This window comes from Lissotriton vulgaris, chromosome 3_1, assembly GCF_964263255.1.
Source record: "Lissotriton vulgaris chromosome 3_1, aLisVul1.2, whole genome shotgun sequence".
Lineage (NCBI taxonomy): Eukaryota > Metazoa > Chordata > Amphibia > Caudata > Salamandridae > Lissotriton > Lissotriton vulgaris.
This window is the reverse complement of record NC_141689.1, coordinates 1,068,637,171-1,068,661,668: the sequence shown is the minus strand read 5'-3', so window position 1 is coordinate 1,068,661,668 and position 24,498 is coordinate 1,068,637,171. Positions and strand designations below refer to the sequence as shown.

At 44.7% G+C, this 24,498-nt stretch overlaps 1 protein-coding gene across 2 annotated transcripts in view; it reads right to left on the bottom strand.

Moving 5' to 3' along the window:
- LOC147727410 (prostaglandin reductase 1-like) overlaps positions 1-24,498 on the bottom strand; it is a 437,573-nt gene that overhangs the window by 365,541 nt on the left and 47,534 nt on the right. For both annotated transcript variants that reach the window (XM_086961489.1, XM_086961490.1), the window contains exon 3: positions 14,965-15,010. In XM_086961489.1, the coding sequence (XP_086817615.1) occupies positions 14,965-15,010 (46 nt within the window). The remainder of the gene's footprint in view (positions 1-14,964; positions 15,011-24,498) is intronic.

Here is a 24,498-nt window from a genome sequence, read left to right as displayed (position 1 = left end):
ATGGAGAAAAAATACGGCAGTACAAGGTTCAATCCTGCCCTTAATAACTTAAATAAACAAAAATTGGCGTGGGGGCCTCAGAAGTCTGCATCTGCTTAATCAGCTGATCTGTAGGTCATTAACAGAGACACAGCAGGTTCCCTGTGTGCTGCTAACTGTGCTTAACCTAAACTCCAGGCAATTCCACGGATTGGACGAGGATGGCTTACTCATGTAATGTGACATGCTTCATCATTTGCCACCTCGCCCCCCCTTGGTAAAATGGTACTATCAGGGCGAACACGATCTCAGAATGGGTATTTTCTGGGGGAGTTCTTAGATATTTTTATTCTTTCAGGACAGTGATTTAGGTCCAGTTTTGTGAGTTTAAAAAAACCTATGGGACAGACCACTAAAGTATCCTTTAATTTGGTGGTATCCCTGGTAAATTAAATAGATTACCAAGTGGTAAATACAGGAGGCATACTTATGTATAATGGCCTGTATGCGTCACTGTATATGATTAAGTTTTCATGCCTACATGTTTCTACCTCTATTAAGCTGTGGGTCTAAGGCATTCATCTGAGCCTTATTTACTTCTCCCTACACTGCACATAGTTAGTGTTGAGCGAGCATAGATATAAAGATAAGACCTTACCTCTGAAAGGGTATTTTTATATGCGTCAACCTATGGAATAAATATAAAAGCAGCAACAAGATATTGTTTATATATTAAATAAGCAAAAAAACTGAGTTAACTTGGCTCAGTACAGTAGTTAACCAAAGTCTGGATGCCACAGAAAATAACGATAAAGGTTTTATAGCACTGTTAGACAAATAATCAAGGATGTGTGATCAGGTGAGTAGACTATATTAAAACTGAAGTAGAATATATAAAAAGCATAGTGTTTTCATGTGCCCATTCAATAAACAAGTGGAAAAAAGGGGAAATTTAAATACCTAGAGCTATTTAGCTAGGTGCTTCATGGTCAATTTGGCGTGGGTCTCTCCTGTAGTCACACTCTTAGGTCATGAGGTAATATATAATACAGAGATTAAAAAGGTACCAAAAGTATGGGAAAATTCTGGAGAAGGGTAAAGGCTTTATTGCCCTACTCTGATTGGTTCAGTATCAGGAGGTAATGCAGGGGACCCCAACAAACTATTTTAGTTAGATTGGGATAACATACAGTGTAAACAAAATAAGTTAAAAACCACGTCGTCTTAGGTACTGAGAGAGACTCAAGAGAATGTTGAGTAACCTGTCCACTGCTCTTTGTACAGCCGCGTACTGTCTCCCTATTCAGTTTTCAAGTTGTAGGACTTACTTCATCAAGGCAGAGATCCCACTCATCTCCTACTGGGCCCCGTCGAACAGCCGTCTGGTCCAGTGGCCGTTCGCCAGGAAACTCCAGCTTTTAACCTCTTCAGCGCGTTGGACGGCCCCCGGCCGCCCGATCCAACAGCGGGCCTGTGAGTTAGATGGCCGGGGGCCGTCCGATCTGCGCACGTGTCAAATTCCACCGCAGGGAATTTGAATGCGGCTAAAGCAGCTAAAGCTATTAAGTAAGAGTATTTTGTGATAATTCATCCTTCACACTTGAGTTTGATGGCAATAGCTAGAGAGTGACAAAGGAAACTTGGACCTGATCGGTCAGGTCACTTGCTCAGTCTGCATGTTCGTTAGAGTCTCCTGCTCCATCCTGGGTACGGCCACACCTCAAGCTTAAGTTCTTCCGAGGCCATGCATCTCGTCAGGGGCATTTACCCCAGAAGTACTAACATCCGTGAGTGTGTTTCTGAAAGTCACATCATACCATTCCATGTAGGTGGTATACGTGACTCCGGGCCCATTGTTCCTAGACTCCTCCTTCACCCCCACCTCTCGTACTGCATTCTGGGACATGCAGTCTCTCACCCTATTCACAGTTTGGGCGTATAAATGTTTTTGCACGTAATGTTTCCTCTGCCATCATATTGGACGACATAGAGACCCTCCATATGAAGGGGGTTACTGTCTATAATCCTATATGTATTCATAAGACTGGACCTAGTTTCCCTCGGCCTCACAGAGGTTGCAAAGACACCTCTTCTGATAGTACTGGTAGAGAGTGTTTCGCCCATGAAAGTAATACTAGAGACTTTATGAGGATAAATGCAAAAATGCAACCAGTGTACTGCTATCTTCTATTTAATGATTTCCATGGAATATCATCATTTAGCCCAGGAGAATCAGTTCGAAGGAAGTACACCCATCATTGTTCAAACCTGAACTGTACTTTTGTGATGTCAATATTTCTCTGGTTCAATTTTTCTAGAACATACCATTTCATGTCATTTTCGGTGTGCTGTTTTTCCATGTAGTGTCTTGTCAGTTTGCTGTTGTCTTTCCTACACCTGATTGGGTTTCTGTGCTCTGTCATCTTTACCCTTACTTTTTGGGAGTTCCTCCCTATACAGAGTAGTACGCAAGGGCACCTCAACACATCTATCACATGACTTGAGTTGCAGTTTGTCAGATGTTTCAACCCCAAAGGTCAAGAGACGCCAACTTCCACCTCTGCACATCTCTTTGTGAATTTAAATACACCACAGTCTCCATACGGATGGTGGCCCATGTGGGGAGGGATGTTCCAGAGTCTCTGTTGTGATTCGACTCTCTTAATTCTGGGCCGTGTGAACAACATCTTGGATGTTCTGACTACGTTTGATCGCAAAAATTGTTCTTGTCATCTTTAAATTCCCAGTGCTCAGTATCCCCCAGTGTTTCATAAACAACTTTTTTAACTGAGTTCGAGATTGGGGCGTAAGTACTTACACAGATAGGTCTATTCTTTGAACTTTTTTTCTTTGTTTCTTAAAGAGCCTCTCAATTGTTATTCAGAGCTCTTTTCCTTTCACTTGTGATCGTCCTTTCCAGGTAATTTCTCTCTCTGAGTTTATTACTTAGTATCTTTGCATGTTCTTTGTACTTCATAGTTTATGTGCAATTCTGTCTCAGCCTCAAGAATTGTCCAATAGGTAGACCTTCCCTCAGTGTGCAGAGGTGATAACTTTCAAACCTAAGGAGGCTGTTTTTATCAGTAGGTTTATTAAAAAAAAACTCAATTTTCAAAAGGGCTTCCTCTGGGTAGATTTCTGGGATCCAAAAAAGCAATCTCTTCCTTGCTCATTGTCATTGCGAATCTGAGGAAAGGATCCAGATAATCCATCCAAATCATGAAATCAAAGGCTTCTTCTCTGGTGCCCCTCCAGATCACCAGAATATCATCAAAGTACCTCTTCCACAACCAAATTTGGGTGTGAAGAGGGTTCTCGTTGTCATAAATGTTTTTTCTCTCACTGTCATGAATGGAGAGGCATGCTAGGCTTGGGGCACACGTGCTACCCGTGGATGTCCCATGGATCTGTAAGAAATAGTCTCCCCCATACTCGAAAATATTCAGTGTCAGGACCATATGTGCGCAACCCAGAATAAAACCCACTGGTATTTATTTGTTTTCCTGTCTTGGTGTGTGGCTCTTCTCAATTACCTCTAGAGTCATTTCCTATGGAACATTAGTATACAGGGATTCTACATGTAGAGTAAGTAGTAACTCCCTTTCCTGATTGAAGAATATATACTTCAATTTTATAAGGATGTTATTGGTATCTTTTAGGTAAAAGGGCATCTATGTGACCAGTGGTTTCAGAAAAAAGTATCAAATGTGGGACAGGGGTTCTAGTGCGGATCCTATGCCTGCCACTATTGGTCAGTCAGGTCCGGGAATCTTGTTCTTGTGTAGTTTGAGCAGAATGTAAAAATAAGGTATTTTGGTTCTTTTTCCACCAGAAAAAGGGCCTCATTCTCTGTGATCCACCCGTTGTCTAGTCCTTCTCTGTCAAGAAAGGTAATTTCTTCCATTATGCCTGGGATTCTTTGCCAGTTTTTATAGTTTTTCTTGTTCTCTGGAAGTTTCAAACATTCTGCATGGTACATGGTTTTGGGCATTATAACTATCCCTCCACCTTCTTCTGTGGGCTTTCTTATCACCGTATCCTTGTTCTGGAGCTCTTTCAGAGCTTTCCTTTCAGCTATAGACAGATTCTTGAATGGGCAGTTGTGTATGTCTCAAGGGTTCGAGACCCACATTATCCGCCTGCACAAAGACTGCCACTTCCGGAGGTAGTTGCTGAATTGGGGGGGTGAAGGTTTTTCAAAGTCCAGTATTATTGTCCTTAGTGTCAGCCCTGTTTTCCTGAATCTCTCTTTTGGCACAGAAAGCATGTAGTCTAATCTTTTGAAATAAACTCTGCCATATCCCTTTTTAGTCGGAAGAAATCTTCCTTGGGGTGGGGACAAAACCCAGGCCTTTGTTCAGGACTTATCTCTGTGTTTCTGTAAGGGGTATCTGGGTTAGGTTTATGACATTGTCTCTTGCTGCTCATCCCTGGTTGGGGTTCCCTGTTGTTGGGTTGTCTTGCGTTTGTTTCTAGGTCCTTCCAGGTGACCTTTTGTTCTCTGTTTCTGCCCCTCCTCATCTGTGTCCCCTCGCTAAAAAGGCTGTGGGTATGGTGGGTGCCATGGGAAGCCTTGCTGAGATGGATATTGTGGGAAAGCGTAGGGTGGCCATCCCCATTTGAGCCCTGGGAGACTGTCTCCCATGTAGGGCCCCTGTGCTCCTTGGTTCATTGTGTAGTTTCTCCTCCCTCTCCCTTTTTGTAGGTTGGCCATGTGTTCTGTTGGAGGAACCATCTGTCCCTGAGGAGCTCTTGCTGTCATATGAGGAGAGAGATGATGCACTCTCTCTCTGTACATAATCAGTCTTAACATGCGAAAAATTTGACAGATCCTTTTGGAAATTGTTTATTTTGGATTACATCAGATAGTCCTTATTCTCTGTAAGGCCCTTATTGGACTGTTCTAGTTTCTTTTTGAACATTGAAATTATTATTTGGGTTCTTATAGAATTCTCCAGAGTTTTAGTCTCTACTACCATTTCGTTGGATAGTTTCTAAGCTGTTTTTATGAATAATATCAGCCAGTCCCCGGTGCACTTCCATGCGATTAGGGACCAATCTTTACAAAACTCCTTGTCTTCTAGGTCGATCCTGGGTTTATTTGTCACTATCAAGCCTTTTGGGCGGCATTCCCTCTCAAATACATTGTCATTATTGCTCCATGGAGCATCGTTTTTACTTGTGTTCTTTTTAGGTCTGACAGCATGTCCCAATTATTCATCTGTGTTATCGTCTGTGCTACAGATGTGTCTCCTATAATGGAGGGAGCAACTAGGATGGAGAGGACATCTTCATCACCAAATGACAGCCTCTCCATTCTTGATACCGCAAGGGTACCTTGAGGTTAGAGTGTTATCTCTAGTCACTACGTTTTTTCTCTCACAGCAATCCGCTGTTCCAACTATAATATCACAGAGAGGAGAAAAAGTAGGGCATTACAGTGTTCACACCTGCCCTTAATAACTAAAATACACAAAAATTGGTGGGTACCCTCAGAAGTCTGCTATCTGCTCAATCAACTGATTTGCAGGTCATTAACAAAGACCCAGTGGGTTCCCTTTGTGCTGCTAACTGTGCTTAACCTAAACTCCAGGCAATTCCAAGAATTGGACGAGAATGGCTCACTCATGTAATGTGACATGCTTCATCAATTGCTACCTCGTCCCGCCTTGGTAAGATGTTACTACCAGGGCAGATTCTAACTCAGCTGTTCAGGTGAGCGTCAGTGCAGGCGAGGCATTCCCCGACACTCTGCTGCTGCGCTTGCTGTCTTATGATAACTGCCATTTACTCGTTTATATTTAAGTCGATTTGTGGATCTTGAAATTGAACTTTTTAAATGTGTCACATGCTCGGCGCTTGAAGCGCGTTCCTGTGCGTTTTATTTAGCGCGTTTTAAAGGCTAATTTTATTTTTGGCTTGGCTGCGATTAGGGGGTTTCTTAGGACATACTTGCATCTAAAATTTGTTACCTGCACCGCTGTTCGGCGGCCCGTTAGCTGGACTGGGGGTTAGGCGCCATCTTGGGAGGGGAAGTGCCGGCAAGGGACGCCATCTTTGTTGGCGCTCTAGATGTTGCTGCAAGACATAGCACGATTGGGTGCTATTTAAGTCGATTGAAGCAGGCGCTCGTTCTGTTCAGGTGAGCGTCAGTGCAGGCGAGGCATTCCCCGACACTCTGCTGCTGCGCTTGCTGTCTTTTGATAACTGCCATTTACTCGTTTATATTTAATTCGATTTGTGGATCTTGAAATCGAACTTTTTAAATGTGTCACATGCTCGGCGCTTGAAGCGCGTTCCTGTGCGTTTTATTTAGCGCGTTTTAAAGGCTAATTTTATTTTTGGCTTGGCTGCGATTAGGGGGTTTCTTAGGACATACTTGCATCTAAAATTTGTTACCTGCACCGCTGTTCGGCGGCCCGTTAGCTGGACTGGGGGTTAGGCGCCATCTTGGGAGGGGTAGTGCCGGCAAGGGACGCCATCTTTGTTGGCGCTCTAGATGTTGCTGCAAGACATAGCACGATTGGGTGCTATTTAAGTCGATTGAAGCAGGCACTCGTTCTGTTCAGGTGAGCGTCAGTGCAGGCGAGGCATTCCCCGACACTCTGCTGCTGCGCTTGCTGTCTTATGATAACTGCCATTTACTTGTTTATATTTAATTCGATTTGTGGATCTTGAAATTGAACTTTTTAAATGTGTCACATGCTCGGCGCTTGAAGCGCGTTCCTGTGCGTTTTATTTAGCGCGTTTTAAAGGCTAATTTTATTTTTGGCTTGGCTGCGATTAGGGGGTTTCTTAGGACATACTTGCATCTAAAATTTGTTACCTGCACCGCTGTTCGGCGGCCCGTTAGCTGGACTGGGGGTTAGGGGCCATCTTGGGAGGGGAAGTGCCGGCAAGGGACACCATCTTTGTTGGCGCTCTAGATGTTGCTGCAAGACATAGCACGATTGGGTGCTATTTAAGTCGATTGAAGCAGGCGCTCGTTCTGTTCAGGTGAGCGTCAGTGCAGGCGAGGCATTCCCCGACACTCTGCTGCTGCGCTTGCTGTCTTATGATAACTGCCATTTACTCGTTTATATTTAATTCGATTTGTGGATCTTGAAATTGAACTTTTTAAATGTGTCACATGCTCGGAGCTTGAAGCGCGTTCCTGTGCGTTTTATTTAGAGCGTTTTAAAGGCTAATTTTATTTTTGGCTTGGCTGCGATTAGGGGGTTTCTTAGGACATACTTGCATCTAAAATTTTTTACCTGCACCGCTGTTCGGCGGCCCGTTAGCTGGACTGGGGGTTAGGCGCCATCTTGGGAGGGGAAGTGCCGGCAAGGGACGCCATCTTTGTTGGCGCTCTAGATGTTGCTGCAAGACATAGCACGATTGGGTGCTATTTAAACGCCCCCATGATGACGCGCAGCGGTAACGCGCAGCGGGCGCGCCATAGGCGCGCCGGAGGCTCGCCAGAGGCGAGCCCATCTTTGCCCATCAGTGACCATCCGGGACCCGGGGCCAGAACCCCTGGTCCAATTATGCCCTACTCCAGACGCGATTTACTGGAGCTTAACATGGGTAAGTTCCACCTTGACCAGGACTGTATATGTCTGCTGGCTTGGGAGGGCCTGCTGATTCCACCCAAGAGCACAAGAGCGCGGTTACGCGACTCTAATGCTCACGCTTTAAACTTTGGCCTGCTGAATACGTGCTCTTTGCAGGGCCATAAGTTGGAGGTCTTCTCACTACTGGAAGACGGGGAGCTAGATGCCCTCGCACTCACGGAAACATGGTTGGAGGTTTGTTCGGCGCCGGACCTAGTCGCCGCCCTACCAGATAACTATCTGGTACTCCATTTCAATAGGGAGGGAGCCAAGAAAGGAGGTGGAGTAGCTCTTCTCTATCAGGCATGTCTCCGCGCCGAAAGGTTTCTAGCTGAAACCTTGGAGGGAGCAGAGGTTATGGGGGTAAAGCTCAGGTGGGGGGCGGTATGTGTAGTGTTTTTGGTGGTATATCGACCGCCCTGGGCTTCGCCAGAATTCCCGGTGCTCTTCACTAGATTGGTCCAGGATCTGCGCTCGAGATATGACAAAATGATTGTTGTCGGGGACTTCAATTATCATTGGGAAAAAACCCCTAAAGAGGGGCAAGCACTACAGATTGAGGAGGCGAATTCCTCCTTGGATTTCACTCAACAGGTGAAGGGACCGACACACGAGAAGGGACATGTGCTCGATTTAATCTGGACCACTATGCCAGTCCAGGGCCCTACAGAGATCTTGCCATGTGCCTGGTCTGACCACTTTTAAATAAAGGGCAGAATTTTATTGAACGGTCATTTGTCCAAGCCTGAGGAAGGTTGGAAAATGGCCCGGAAGTGGAGAAACTTTGATGGGGAGAAAGTGGTGCATCTCCTGGAACAGTCTCCTTCAGTAAAAGAGCAGGACGCTAGTATTGATGCTCTTTGTGGACACCTTCAGCTTAAACTGGGGAGAGCCGTTGATCTGGTGGCCCCCCTTCGGAGGGTGAAGAAGGTACAGAGAGGAGCTGGGGCCCCTTGGTACAACGATTCCCTAAGGGATATGAAACGTGGGGTGAGGAGGAAAGAACGAGCATGGCGGAAAGAGAATGACGCCACTGCCAAGAAAGAATACATCTCATCCTTAGCAACCTACAAACTAGCCATCCAAACTAGGAAGGCTGCTTTCTTTGAGGAAAGAATAGTTGCAGCTAGAAATCCGCAGAAGGAGATCTTTCGGGTCCTGGCGGAGCTCAGGATAAACAAAGAGCAAAGCACTGAGTTCACCCAGGAAGATTGCCAGAGGTTCCAGGACTTCTTTGTGAATAAGATCTCCGATATTCTGGGAGAAATTGCTGCAACTACACCCCTAGATTGTCCTTGCCCACCCGACCATATTGTCCCGCCGGATACTATACCGTTAGTTGAGTTCTCCCCAATTTCAAAACAGGAGCTATTTACGATCACGGACCGAGTTAAATCCGGCTCCCTGGTGGATCCATGCCCTCCTGATGTGTTCAAGTTGGCACTGCCAGGCATTGAGGTAGAAGTTTTACATCTGCTGAACACTTCCCTTCACACAGGACAGGTCCCTCTAGCTTTTAAAGAGGCGCGCCTGATTCCTCTACTAAAAAAACCTGGATCGGACACGAAGTGTTTGAAGAACTTCCGACCCATCTCCCAGCTGCCGTTTTTGGCGAAAGTGATTGAGCAGCATGTGTTGGCATTGCTCTCAGGACATCTAGAGAGCAACAACCTGCTGGAGTCCAATCAGGCAGGGTTCCGTGCTAACCACAGCACGGAATTAGTCATGCTATCAATCCTGGACGAACTGAGGAGTCGGGCTGATATAAAGACACCGAGCGCCCTGGTACTACTAGATCTCTGCGCGGCTTTTGATACCGTGTGTCATGAACAACTTTTGTCGCGGTTGAGGTCTTTTGGTATCAGGGGTACAGCACATGCATGGCTTACATCATTCCTGCAGGGCAGGACACAAAGAGTACAGTTGGGGGACTTACTTTCCACCTCTGCTCCCATCACTTGTGGGGTTCCACAGGGCTCTGCCCTGTCACCCTTACTCTTTAATATCTACCTGCAGCCATTAATTGCTCTCCTGAATAGGATGGACTGCCTAGTATACAACTACGCCGATGACACCCAGATAATTATTCGGCTGGATGATGGCCCAGGGGCGTCTACCAGGCTACAGGACATACTTAAATCCACGGTTAATTGGATGTCCGAGAATTCCTTAAAAATTAACCCGGACAAGACGGAAGTGTTGCCCATCTCCATCACGGGCAACCCCTGGAGCGAGAAATTCTGGCCTGTGGAGCTGGGTGTGCCACCGAAAGCGGCGACAGCAGTCAAAAGTCTGGGCCTGTATGTGGATGATACACTCTCCATGAAAAAACAAGTTACTACGGTAGTGGGTACCTGTATAGGCCTGATGCGACAACTGAGGAAGATCTCTGCATTACTCTCATTTTCCACCTTGAGACACGTGGTCTCAGCCACAATTCTGGCTAGGCTGGACTACGGAAACTCCCTGTACATAGGCCTGCCCCAGCGGCTGCTGGATAAGCTACAGGGGGTTATGAATGATGCAGCCAGGCTGATTTATAAGAAACCCAGGACTGCCCACTCGACCCCTCTGATGCAGGAGCTACACTGGAACCCGATTCGGCAGAGGGTTGTTTTTAAAGGATTGTGTATCGTACACAAGGCGCTGTATGGTAAAGCACCAAGATATCTGAAATCCCGCCTATCCCCATATACACCGAGCAGGACTTTGCGCTCGTCGGACGCTACCCTCCTGTCCCAATCCCGTTTCAAATTGGCCACGGTGAGGGGACGTGCTTTTTCCAACACACTCCCTGTTTTGTGGAACAAACTGGCCCCAGAATTAAGGAAGGAATGCAATCTGTTATCCTTTAGAAAAAAACTAAAAACTGTTTTGTTTAAGCAAGCATGGAGCAGCCTCTAGGTGCACTGTTAAGATCAAGTATATGCTAAACCCCACTACGCAATCTGGACAAACAGCGCTTAGAGACCCCGGTGGTTATAACGCGCTATACAAGTCAAATAAATAAATAAATAAATAAATAACTCAAAATGGGGCTTTTCTGAGGGTGTTCTAAGATGTTTCTATTCTTTCAGGACAGTGATTTAGGTCCAGTTTTGTGAGTTTAAAAAACCTATGGAATAAACCACCAAAGTATCCTTTAATTTGGTGGTATCCCTGATTAATTAAAAATATTACCAAGGAGTAAATACAGGAGGCATACTTAAGTATAATTGCCTGTATGCATTACTGTATATGATTAAGTATTCATGCCAACATTTATCTGCCTCTATTAAGACGTGGGTCTAAGGTATTCATTGGGGCAGTGTCTATGTCCCCCTACACTGCAAGCAGTAAGTGTTGAGAAAACATACATATAAAGATAGGACCTCTCAACTGGTATCGTTATAGGCGACAACTAATGGTATAACTACAAAAGCAGCAACAAGATATTGTTTATACATTAAATAAGCAAAACAAATGAGTTAACTTGGCTCAGTACAGTAGTTGACCAAAGTCTGGACACCACAGAAAATAACAATAAAGGTTATATAGCACTGATAGAAAATAATCAAAGATGTGTGAGAAGGTGAGTAGACTATATTTAAACTGAAGTACAATATATAATGTGTTCATGTGCCCATTCAGTAAACAAGTGGAAAACAGGGAAAATGTAAATACCTAGAGCTATTTAGCGAGGTGCGTCATATTCTGTTCGGGTGGGTCTCTCCTGTAGTAAATCAATCAATCAATCAATCATGACACTTGTATAGCGCGCTACTCACCCGGAAGGGTCTCAAGGCGCTTGGGGAAGGGGTCCGCTACTGCTCGAACAGCCAGGTTTTGAGTTGTCTCCTGAAGGCGAGGTGGTCCTGGGTCAGCCGAAGGTGGATGGGGAGGGAGTTCCATGTCTTGGCCGCCAGGTAGGAGAAGGATCTGCCTCCGGCGGTGGCTCTTCGGATGCGTGGTACGGCGGCGAGGGCGAGACTGGCAGACCGTAGCTGGCGGGTGGGCGTGTGAAAGGTCAGGCGGTCGTTGAGGTACTTGGGGCCCAGGTCGTGGAGAGACTTGTGTGGAGCCTGAACGTGATCCTCTTGTTGATGGGGAGCCAGTGCAGGTCCCTCAGGTGGAGATGTGGTTGCGTCAGGGGATGTCCAGGATGAGTCGGGCGGAGGCGTTCTGGATGCGTTGGAGACTTTTCTGTAGCTTGGCTGTGGTTCCGGCGTAGAGGGTGTTTCCGTAGTCCAGTCGGCTGGTGACGAGGGCCTGGGTGACCCACTCACACTCTTGGGTCATGAGGTAATATATAATACAGAGATTAAAAAGTACCAAAAGTATGGGAAAATGCTGGAGAAGTGTAAAGGCTACATTGCCCCACACTGATCAGTTCAGTATCAGGAGGCAATGCAGAGAAACCAAACAAGCAACCAAGCCAGGTCGTCTTAGGTACTGAGACAAACTACTTTAGTTAGATAAAGAGAGAGAACAGAGTAAACAAAATAAATTAAAAACTACGTTGTCTTAGGTACTGAGAGAGACTCAAGAGAATGTTAAGTAACCTATCTACTGCTTTTAGTTGAGCGCCGTAGTGTCTCCATATTCAGTTTCCAGTTGTATGACTTACTTTGTCAAGGCAGAGATCCCATTCATCTCCTACTGGGCCCCTTCTAACAGCAGTCTGGTGCCCTGGCCGCTCGCCAGGGAAAACCTAGCTTTCAAAGCTATCAGGTGGGGGGTATTTTGCGGTAATTCACCATTCACACCTGTTTTGATGTCAATAGCCAGAGAGTGGAAGAGGAAACCTGGACCGGAACGGGTGATGTCACACGCTCAGTCTGTGTGTTCGGTAGAGTCTCCCGATCCAGTCCCAGGTACGGCCAAACTGGGAGCTTTATTTAGAGGCCATGCATCTCGTCAGCGTCGTTTACCCCAGAAGTACTTACATCCATGCGTGTGTTTCTGAAAGTCATGTCATACCACTCCGTGTATGTGGTAGATGTCACTCCGGGTCCATTGTTTCCGTATTCCTCCGTCACCTCCACTTCTTGTACTGCATTCTTGGACATGCAGTCTCTCACCCTATTTACAGTTTGGGCATATAACGTTTTTGCACGTAATGTTTCCTATGCTATAATATGGGGCGACATAGAGAGCATCCATATTAAGGGTGTTACCGTCTATAATCCTATATGTATTCATAAGACTGGGCCCGGTTTCCCTCGGCCTCACAGAGGTTGCAAAGACACCTCTCCTAATAGTACTGGTAGAGAATGTTTCATCCATGCAAGTAATACTAGGGACTTTTTGATGATAAACGCAAAAGTGCTATCCAGTGTACTGCTATCTTCTATTCAATGATACCCATGGAATATCATCATTAAGCCCATGAGAATCAGTTTGAAGGCGGTACACCCATCATTGTTCAAACCTGAACAGTGCTTTTGTGATTTCGGTATTTCTCGGTTCCAATTTTTCTAGAGCCTTACATTCCATGTTATTTTCGGTGTGCTGCTTTTCTATGTAGTGTCTCGTCAGTTTGGTGTAGTCTTTCCTACAACTGATTGTGCTTCTCTGCTCTGTTATCCTTACCCTTACTTTTCGGGAGGTCATCCTTATATACAGGAGTCCACAAGGGCACCTCAACACATTTATCACATTCCTTGAGTTGCAGTTTGTATGATGTTGCAACCTTCAAGGTGAGGGAGGCCACCATTCACCTCTGTACATTTCTTTGGAAAATGACATACTCCACAGGCTCCACACGGATGGTGGCCCATGGGGGGAGGGAGGTTCCAGAGTCTGTTGTGACTCCACTCTCTTCATTCTGGGGCTGGGGGAACAACATCTCAAATGTTCTGACTACATTTGAATGCTAAGATTGGTCGTTTCATCTTTAAATTCCCAGTGTTAAGTATCCCCAAGTATTTCATGACCAGATTTGTTACTGAGTTAGAGATTGGGGTGTAAGTAGTTAAACAGATGGGTCCTATTTCTGAAGTTGTTTGTATGTTTCCAAAAGAGCCTCTCTATTGTTATTCAGAGCTCTTTTCCTTGGACTTGTGATAGTCCTTTCCAGGTAATTTTTCTCTCTGGGTTTATTACTTAACATCTTCACATGTTCTCTCTACTTTATAGTTTCTGTGCAGTTCTGTCTGGATATGCCTCTCCAGATCACCAGGATATCGTCATTGTACCTCTTCCACAACTGATAAATACTGACATCACTAAAAGAACTGTGACCCAAGAGTGTGACTACAGGAGAGACCTACCCAGAACAGACCATGAAGCACCTAGATAAATATCTATAGGTATTTAAATGTTCCCTGCTTTCCAATTGTTTACTGAATGGGTCACATGAACACACTATGCTGATTATATTTTATACTTCAGTTTGAATATAGTCTACTCACCTGATCACACATCTTTGATTATTTGTCTAACAGTGCTATATAACCTTTATTGTTATTTTCTGTGGCGTTTAGCCTTTGGGCTGTAGTGAGCCAAGTTAACTCAGTTTTTTTGCTTATTTCATATATAAAATATCGTGTTGCTGCTTTTGTATTTGTCTCATAGGTTGTCAGGTATAACGATGCCAGTTGAGAGGTAAGGTTCTATCTTTATATCTATGATCTCTCAACACTTACTACTTGCTGTGTAGGGAGACGTAGACACTGCCCTGCTGAATACCTTAGACCCACATCTTAAGAAAGGCAGAAACATGTTGGCATGAATACTTAATCATATATAGTGTTGCATATAGGCCATTACCCCTAGGTATGCCTCTTGTATTTACCCACTTGATAATCTTTTTAATCAACCAGAAATACCACCAAATTAAGGGAAACTTTAGTGGTTTATCCTATAGGTTTTTTAAACTCACAAAACTGGACCTAAATCACTGCACAGAAAAGCCCCATTCAGAGTTTGAGTCCACCTGGTGGTACCATCTTACCAGGGTGGGTTGAAGTGGCAAATGATGAAGCATGTCAATTACTTGAGTAAGCCATCCTCGTCCAATTCTTGGAGTTGCCTGGAGTTTAGGTTAAGCACAGTTAGCAGCACACAGGGAACCCACTGGGTCTCCGTTAATGACCTGTAAATCAGCTGATTGAGCAGAGAGCAGACTTCTGAGGGCACCACGCCAATTTTTGTGTATTCCTGATTTGACTTTCCTGAGGTAGTCTTGTTAATAAAAATACATAGGGATATGCTGAGTACTGTGTCAGCCCGACACAGCAGTGCACAAACATGAGTTTGCTCCTGACTCCTTATTTGCATTTCACCTACGAGTAGGGTCTAAAACTAAACAGCCAAGAGGACATCAGATAGCTAAACACTAAATACAGCAGCAGTCTCAAAACATTTTGTAGAAGAAAACAATTCCTTGGCTCAAGAATAGAAAAGAGAGTACCTCATGTAAGGATCAACGCTGAAGTAAACAGCTTCGATTAGTACTTCTGAAATATATAAAAAAAAACAGGTGATAAATAAATGGTGCTGCTACAGTGTGGCAAAAGAAACACATCAGTTGTTTTTTGTTTTCATAGATTACATCTTTCCATAGCTCTGCTGACAGTCATTTCGCAATGATGTGTGGTCAAGTTTTTGTTTTTACATTAAAATGCATTAGACAACATTAATAATTTTGAAAGGTCACAGAAGAAAAGTTGTACTTTTTTAGAGAAATATGAAGAGTAGGACGACTGGTACTCGATTGCCCATTCAGATGTGTGTATTATTTCAACCACTACCAACTGTTAAACAACATTGAAATGTAGAGTAGAGATTATGTTATTTATGTCATGTTATGGAAGAGTAATAGAATACACAACCGCCGAGAGTGTCTGTTGGAACTAACAAGAGAAAAACCAAAATGGAAAATAATGTGATTATTCAACAGCCTTAAGAAGCACAGAGGCTGTAGGAAAGTACCCTTTTTGCATGGTCACCCCCCACTTTTTTTTCAAAGCTTCGTTATGACTCTACAGTGCACTGGAGTCTGCTGCCCAGACCCCGGTGCCTGTGCCCTCTCCTAAAACTGACGGACTTGGTAATCCCAAATTGGCAAAAGCTTTATCCTCTCATAATTTTCCAGGATATGGTACCGGGGGTACCCAGGGCATTGGTGATAAAAGGGTCCCAAGGGCAGCAGCATGATTTTTTGCCACCCTGGGAGACCCATGCAACCTACTGACAGCAGGTCTACAATTGCAGACTGCAGGAGCAGTGCAAAATGTGTGTCACATTCACCTACACAGCCTTTAATGTTTGTAATCACCCCTAAATTAGGCCTCCTCAGTCCAGGAGGCAGGGTGCATTATATTTAAGGTGTGGACATATAAGTGTAAGCCTATATGTCCCTATAGTAATGTTCCCAATTGGAAACTACTATATATATAGAGGACCATAGATAACATGGGCTGACAACTGGGTACTCTTGATTTGAGTCCAGCCAGGAGCATATCAAGCACCGATATGACCAGAAGTCAGCACCGGCGGTGGAGTACCAACCAGGTCAGCTGGTGTAGGTGTTGGAGCCAGTGGCTGCGATGGCACTCCAGGACAAGTGAACGTAGCCCTATCCAATATTGGAAAAGAAGTGGGACACCAGCTATTTCATTGAATTAGGCACACCAAGGAGTCCTCACAGAATTCTCCAAGTAAATTGCCTAAAACCCCAGCAGAACAGAGCTGATATGACCATGTTAATGGTGAATGATGGAGGTCAGGATGAGGAAAGTGAATCCCTCCCTGACCTACTGTCAAACAACCCCCAGGATGGGTCAGTTGAAGGTGTGTCTTGTCTGACACCCTCATTGCAACACAGCAATCTGATTGCAAGGAAGTCCTAGGTCAGTCTGCTGAGCTCTTCTCCTTGACGTCTGGTCAGACAACATGGTATACCCATGATGTGGGCACTGGTGAAAGCCTCCCTGTCAGAAAAAGGATTTACAGGTTGTGAGACCAAGTTCAGGCTTGCATTAACATTGAGGTCAGCAAGGTTTTACAGTCCCTGGGGTATCCCAGTGGTACTGGACCCCAAACCTGACTCAAAAGATGGGAAACCTGAGATGAGGTTCTGTGTGGATTACAGGGGTCTCAATGTAGTTACCAAAACTGATGCTGCCCCCATTCCAGGAGCAGATTAATTGATTGACAAGTTAGGTGCAGCCACATTCTTGAGTATGTTTGATTTAACATCAATGTACTGGCAGATTGGACTCACACAGGGAGCAAAAGAGAGGTCAGCATTTTCAACGACTAAAGGCCACTAACAGTTAAAAGGGATGCCTTTTGGATTAAAAATGCCCCTGCCAACTTCCAGAGGTTGGTGAATAGAGACCTTTCAAGATTGGATGAGTTCAGAGCAGAATATCTAGATTATATAGCTGTCTTTAGCTCCACCTGGGAGAATCACCTGGTCCCCCTCAAGGAAGTGTTAGAGGGCCTACATCAGGTGGACCTAATTATGAAGGCCAGTAAGGGCCAGATAGGACAGAGTTCTGTAGTGTATTTGGGCCACCTTGTAGTTGGAGGCCAAGTATAACCGCTGAAATCCAAGATTCAGACTATTCTGGACAGGGAGGCTTCCAAAACTTAGACTCAAGGCAGGGCATTCCTTGGCTTACATGAGGTTTGTAAAGGGGTAGGGGACTAATGTGTTCCCACCCACTGAACTGAAGCAGCCTTTGAATTTAATGCAACCCACAGGATTCCAAAAGGCCTTTGACACCCTGAAAGAGCTCTGCACCAATACTAAAAGCACCTGACTATGGAAAGGAATTCGTAGTCTAAACAGATGCTTCTGAACATGGGATTGCTGTAGTGTGAACACAAACCAATGATGATGTCCAGGATCAATCAGTTGCCTATATCAGCAGGCAACTCCTCTCTAGAGAGCAGCGATGAAGTGCCATTGAGAGGAAACCCTTTGCTGTGGTTTGGTCCATGAGGAAGCTGAGACCCTACTTGTTTGGGACAGGCCTCTCAGATGGCTGATGGAGATGAGAGAAGAAAACCCTAAACTGATGAGGTGGTCCATTTCCCTACATGGTATGGACTTTACAGAGGAACACAGACCAGGGACTGGCCATGCCAATGCAGATAGCATTTCAATGTTTTCCACTTAGACTATGAGAACTGCCAGGGGGTAGGTTAGTTGTTAATCACTTTCTGTCTGTGGGGGGTCATGTTGGAAAGTATCCCTTGTTGTATGGTCGCCCCCACTTTTTGCTCCACATGCTGATGGTTATGACTCTGACAGTACACTGGAGTCTGCTGCCCAGGCCCCAGTGCCTATGCAATCTACTCAAAGTGTTATGTTCAACTTGGTAATCCTAAATTGGCAAAAGCTTTACCCCCTTATAAATCCCTAGAATATACTACCAGGGGCACCCATGGCATTGGTGGTGAAGAGGTCCCCAGGGCTGCAGCAAGTTTTTGTACCACCCTGGACGACCTGTGTAAACTACTAACAATAGGCCTGTCATTGCAGACTGTAGGAACAGTGCAAACTGCTAAAACTCGACTGTGCCCTCAGTATGTGTGGCACAGTAAACTACACAGACTTTAATGTGTGTAAGGCACCCCTAAAGTAGGCCTTCTCATCTCACAAGGCAAGGTGCATTATATTAAATGTGTGGACATGTAAGTGCAAGCCGATATGTCCCTATAGTAGCGTTCCCCTAGCCCACTCTTTCCCAGGCCTGCTGCCACCAAGAAAGGATTCTGAACTCATGCCAGGCAGTGATCACTCTCAGGAGTCAGAAAGAAAGGCTGAACAGGAAGAAGGTCACACCTCCCTCCTTCTCAGAGGGCTAGTGAATTGGAACATCGGAGCAGAGACCTTCAAAGGCTACACTGCCTCTGATATGCATTTGAGCTGTCCCCCTGAGGAGTAAATAGCCCTCCCCTTGCCGCAGGAGTACTAACACCTGAGCAAGAGTGAAATTAGCTATGTAGGAGGTGAACACCCCCAGGAAGGCTGGTCACACCTCTAAGGTGGGCAGCCTGGTCTGTACACCTAAAATTGAATTCTACCATTCTCCCAAGGCAGAAATAGTGGGCTCTGATTAGCAAACGTGACCTACACCACTGGATGTGGTCACCTCAGGGGTGGACTAGCTGCAGGGGCTAGCTTCCCATTGGCTACCAGCTCCCACAAGGCAAAACAAAAGGGGATGATGGACGGAGTGTTGAACATTGCAAGCACTCACCCCCAGTCAACTGATTTGGGTTTAATCCATCATCATTCTTTAGCTCACTCCGCCACCCCAGTTCAGACATGGCTATATGCAAATTGGTCCAACCCTGTGCCTCATGGGAACAGTCCAGCCCGAACTGCCAAGCCATGTCTTCCCTGGACCGGAAACAAGCATCCTGGGACCGGTTTCAGGCTCAGAGCCCTCATCAGCCAGGCTATCTTGAATCCAGTGGCAAAGTGAGCAAGGGTCCCACGTCTGGGCATACCCTGCCAACTTAGGGATAACAAAGCAAAACAAAAGGGGATGATGGACGGAGTGTTGAACATTGCAAGCAGTCACCCCCAGTCAACTAGTCTGGGTTTAATACATCATCATTCTTTAGCTCACTCCGCCGCCCTAGTTCAGACACGCCCATATGCAAATCAGTCTGACCCTGTGCCTCATGCGAACAGTCCAGCCCGAACTGCCAAGCCATGTCCTCCCTGGACCGGAAACAAGCATCCTGGGACTGGTTTCGGGCTCACAGCCTTCATGAACCAGGCTATCTTAAATCCAGTGGCAAAGTGAGCAAGGGACCCATGTCTGGGCATACCCTGCCAACTTAGGGTGAGCTGGATTGGCGGAGCGAGCTCATCCCCTTGATTATGCTTTACTAGCTCCCACACCCACACAACAGAACTTGCCTTCCAGCACAAAGCAAAGAGGGATACTATGTCTCTGAAGCAACAGACTTGGAATTGAGTTAATGACTCTCGCCCTTGGCCAAAACTCAACGCTCCCAAAGAGAGGGACTCTTGTGGAAGTCAGAAACACCCTTAGTCTCCTCTGGACTACTGGCAATAGTGCCCTGCAAACTACAGGTAAAAACGTTCACCAGATCTAAACAATTGCTGGCCATTGGGCCCTCGGAGAGATCGCTCAAATCCAGGTGGTCCAGTGCATTGTTGAAGTTGTAATTTTGCCTGCCCCTAAGTTTTAGGCTGCTAAGTTACTCCCCTCGATGTAGGGAAGATCTCAAAGCTTTTTGTTGTGCTTACCGCTGCCCAGGCTTATTGGTTGCCAGAACGGTAACCGACACCCGCGCTCACCGCTGCAGCTACAGAGAACACTGTGCAACCATCATCTGACGTTAGCAGCTGTGTACCTGCTGTGTTTTTACATTGTGTTTCTTGCAGCACGATTTAAGCTCTAAAAACAGCCCCACTCATGGCTCCCATTCAGCACCAAAGACAGCCAGAACAACTCTGCACCCGGACTGCACAGGCTAGGTAATATTGATCTGATTGAGGTGGCCTGGTCCTGGGGGCTGCATGACCTTATGCCTAAGGAGTTCCAAGTAACTGGACCTTTAAGTGCCTGATTGTCACTCGTGGATTTTGCCATTGACCTCAATGTTATTTTGTCTATGTATTTTACTGCACTGATTTAATGTTGCATAAAAAAATCTATCACCCCTTGTTATATGTATGATATTCTGTTTGTTTTGGTGTCTAAATAAAGATAAAAGTACTCTCTTTTTTAAATAAATTGGTGTTGGATTTCTCTCGAGTGGTGTCAATTACTTATGGTCCATGTTGGTTCTCTGAAATGCTTAACACATGTTACTCTAGTAAAGACTGGCTGCTCTTTGGCACTCTTTCAGAACTGAGTTAAGGATTTATAAGTGTGAATCTAAGGACCATCTTTGGTGTATTGTGTTAATATTACATGGTAAGGCCACCCAGCCATACCACATAATATTCCACTTTCCTACAGGGGCCGATGTAAAGAATTTCCTTTGGCAAAAAGTGGTCACACTGACTTTTTGTGAATGGAGGGAAACACATTTGCACACCGAGCTTTGTACGAATGGGTCAGTTCACACAATTACAAATATAGTAGGTGCAATTTGGCCTATTTCATCAACATTCATTAAATATGTTGCAAATTGTGACTCACTAAAGTTAAATTCCATCACAGGGATGATGGCCTGCTGGGATCAGTGGACCACCATCTCTGTGATCTCATTTAAACTACGTAAACCTTTTTTAACTGTAGCCTGTTTTCCTTAAAGGAAACTGGGCTGCATTTCAAAAGAAAAGGTTTTTTGTTGGTTTTTGTTTATCTTTTGGCAGTGTTCCATTCCCATGTACCACTGCCTACTTCCCAACAAACTTTTTTTAAACATTCATAGAGAAGAAGGAGTGTTAGGGGGACTCCCTTCTCATTTGCAAAAGGGTTACCACCTCTTTTGAGGTGTAGGTAAAATGTCATTGTTTTGGGACCTGGTTTCGGTCACAAGGCATTGATAAATACTTTAACTAATGGCTGTTTGGAAGGAACACACTAAAGACACCCCTTCCAAATAGTGATTCATTATGGATAAGGCTTACAGTTTTCCCTTTATACCGATTGTTACAGATAAATACATATCAAAAAACCAATCTATTTACTGTGTGTATTTATTTTTAAAAGCGGAAACATGCAGAAAATGGTTCTTCTTATGAATGACTCACTTTTTTGTCTTTCATGAATTCCAGACCAATTGCTAAGCAGATAGTCACCATGACATTCTCCTAAATACAGGAATGTTAACATATATTTGTATATAATGCTAATATTTTCTTCCCAGTGTAGTGTTTTGTTACATTTGGCTGCTCAATTCACTAAAAAGCAACAGGCATCAAAGAATAAGTGTGTGTTTTTCAATTAAATAAATGTGGAAATATACCATTTTATGACCCCATTTACTCTCAAAACATAAAATTATTATGGATAAATACCAATTTCATAGCCCAAAAATAAGTATGGATAAATATAGACGAAATGTCACAAACAAAATGCCATAAAACCGTAAGTCTTATTTATGGGGTTTTAAACCAATTTTGCTGTTTGTAACCTGTTTCCAAAACCCACAAAAAACTTGGATATTCGATAAGTAAAGCACCCCCCTCTCTCAAGCGCCTTGAGACCCTCTGGGTGAGCAGTGCGCTATACACATTTTTTAACTTGAACTTGAACTTGAAGCTCACGCTACATGACTTTTAAAGAACACAAAGCTCCAGATTGCAGTCAAAGGCGGAAAGGAGAATGCACATCAAGCCCAAAGTATATCATGGCCAGAGAGCACAAAGGGACTAGCTGGGAGAGGAAGCCATCCTGAACACGCATGTGAGAGGATCTCAAGGTTCTTTGGGTTGTGTTGTGCTTGAATCTGGACATCATGTATTTCGGTCTGACAGCTATTAATACCCTGAAGACCAGTAAAATAATCTTAAAAAGAATCCTTTTGTGTACCAGTAGCCAGTCTAATGTTTTAAAAGCAGTGGAAGCAGAACTTCATTTGGGGAGTTTCAGCACAAGTCAGGTGCCACATGTTGCATCATCTGAAGTTCATGAAGTATTTGTTTTGAGGAGCCTGGCTGCAGACTATTACAGTAATCAAATCTGGAATAAGAGCAAAAGCAGCTGATTTTCTGGCAATTAATTTTATTAGGGATTTTATTAGGCTAAAACATGTCCCTGCCACAGCAAGGGCTTGAGAGAAGAAGGAGAGCGAGGTGTTAAATGTCACTCTTATATTTCTTGCCACTTTCACTGTGCGGGGGGAGGGTGGGGGGTTACAGAGTTCGGCCACCATTGAGTTGGAGAAAAACAGCTAGACGTGCCAAAAAGCAGGATCTCCGTTTTGTCTGCACTGCATTTTAAGTGGTTTGATTGCATCCACAGGCCAACTTCATTCAGGCAGTTTTGGAAGTTTAGTTCTGTGCCAAAGGACCCTTTGCCCAATGAGACAATGGTGATTCTCAGATTAACATGACAAGAGAATAAGGATTTCATTAAAGACACGGAGGCTAGCATTATGCATAATCTCCCTTATTAGGCCACTCCTGAGCAGCCCCTTTAAAGAACACTTATTACAACAGCAATCCAGAATTAGAATAAAAAAGAACCAAAAAAAGTCTCTAGCAAAGAACGTTCTGCCTCTTTAAATGCGAAACTGTGAAGATAAACCCTCCTTCTTCCCCATCTCACTCATCCACGATTCCTGACATTACACTTGAGCATCTGTAAACAAAGAACAACATTAAAGTAAAAAACGTACAAACCCTGTTGGAAAACGAGGCATTATCTGTGAGGCCTGCACAAATAACATGTCACATTTGTCCTTCACTGGGAACCAAACACCTTATTGTAGAGCTGAACTCTTAGAGGGTAGCGTTGCAAAGCAGTCTAAGGCTTACTCAAGAGAGGTGGTGTAGGCTAGTAATCACCATTACACGTAATAACACTCAATAATTGATTGTCCAGTCTGTACTTTGCTTTATAAAAGTAAGAGTAAATTTTTTAAGCACACACACTACTCAATACTTTGCAACAATTTACAAATATACATACAAGCTGTTGGAATTACTTTGTGACATTGCATAACATTTCCACCCCTCCCGCAGGGAGGTAGGGTCGAGTACTACCACTCCCATGTATGCACATAATTTTTCCCCTTAATGCTGTGGGTTGAAACAACCTGGAGCGAGGGCCGGACCCACAGGCACCATCCCAGTGGTGACTCACCCAATCATCTCAACAATCAATACAAATAGGAATTGGTTGAAAGCCAAGTTCAACCAGTTTGGAACACGTACCTGTAGATCTGCGATTATAAAAACATTATGCACCACAGACCCCCAATTTATTTGTAGATCAATCAAATTATCGAACATTTTGAGAAAAAACAAAGATTATAGGCAAAATCTTGAACATGGAAATTGTTATTCTTTACTCTAGAAAGACACTTGTTTTTATTACCAATTCTAAATTTTATTATTCTCACATCAGTGTGTTTTTAGTATATTATCATATCTGTATTTTTGTAATGGTTTTAATTAACTATACAATAAAGTTTCTTCTTCTTCTCAATACAAATAGGCACACCTGCCCTGGAGACACATAACCCTGACTGAGCATCTCATACTGACCATACAGTATGCACCTCTACATCTTAGTGGCTAACAGTCTGGGTTGTTCTTCTCCTAACGCAGTAGCAAGAATACATGTTTAGGCATCACTTTAAATGAGGTACTTCTCACAGTTGATAACATTTATAATGCATTTCAATTACAGCCCCTAATAGGCATCCCAGTTAAAATCACTGGATTAAGCATATACAGCCAGACACCCTAGTAGGAATGCCTGGCAACATAACCCCACTTTGCTTATGAATTATCATTACACGTGCAACATCTCGTGAAGTTGCACCTCTTCACCTCCAGGGGATGCTCTTCTCCAGACATCCCCAGCACAGCCTTCCACACATTGAAGCAAACCTTAAGGCACCCGCTAGCTGTAGAGCAAATGTTCCAGCCCAGGGGAAAGTTAATTGCTAGTTGAACACATGAGGGGTTGTTTCTTTTAAGTCCCCCATGAGACTTAGAGAGGAACATAACATCTTCATGCTGGGGGAGACTTCGTTGCTCCCATTTCGAGGAAAGGTGGTTCTCCCTTGCAGGCCGGTCTGGACCTGCAAGGCATTATGGGGCAAGGCTCCCCTGCCTCGTAAATATCATAGCAGCGGCACCCCCGCTGCCCTGAGAGAGTCACACTGTGGGCCTCTGGTCGCGTCTTGGCTTTGCTGGAGGTTCCGGTCCCACACGGACACCCATGTGAGTCCTGCAGCTCAGGGAGCCCACCCTCGGCTGCTCCACACCTTTTCAGTTCCTCTTCACGAGGGCCCGGTCCCACCCGGGGCACCCCGCAGTTTCCGG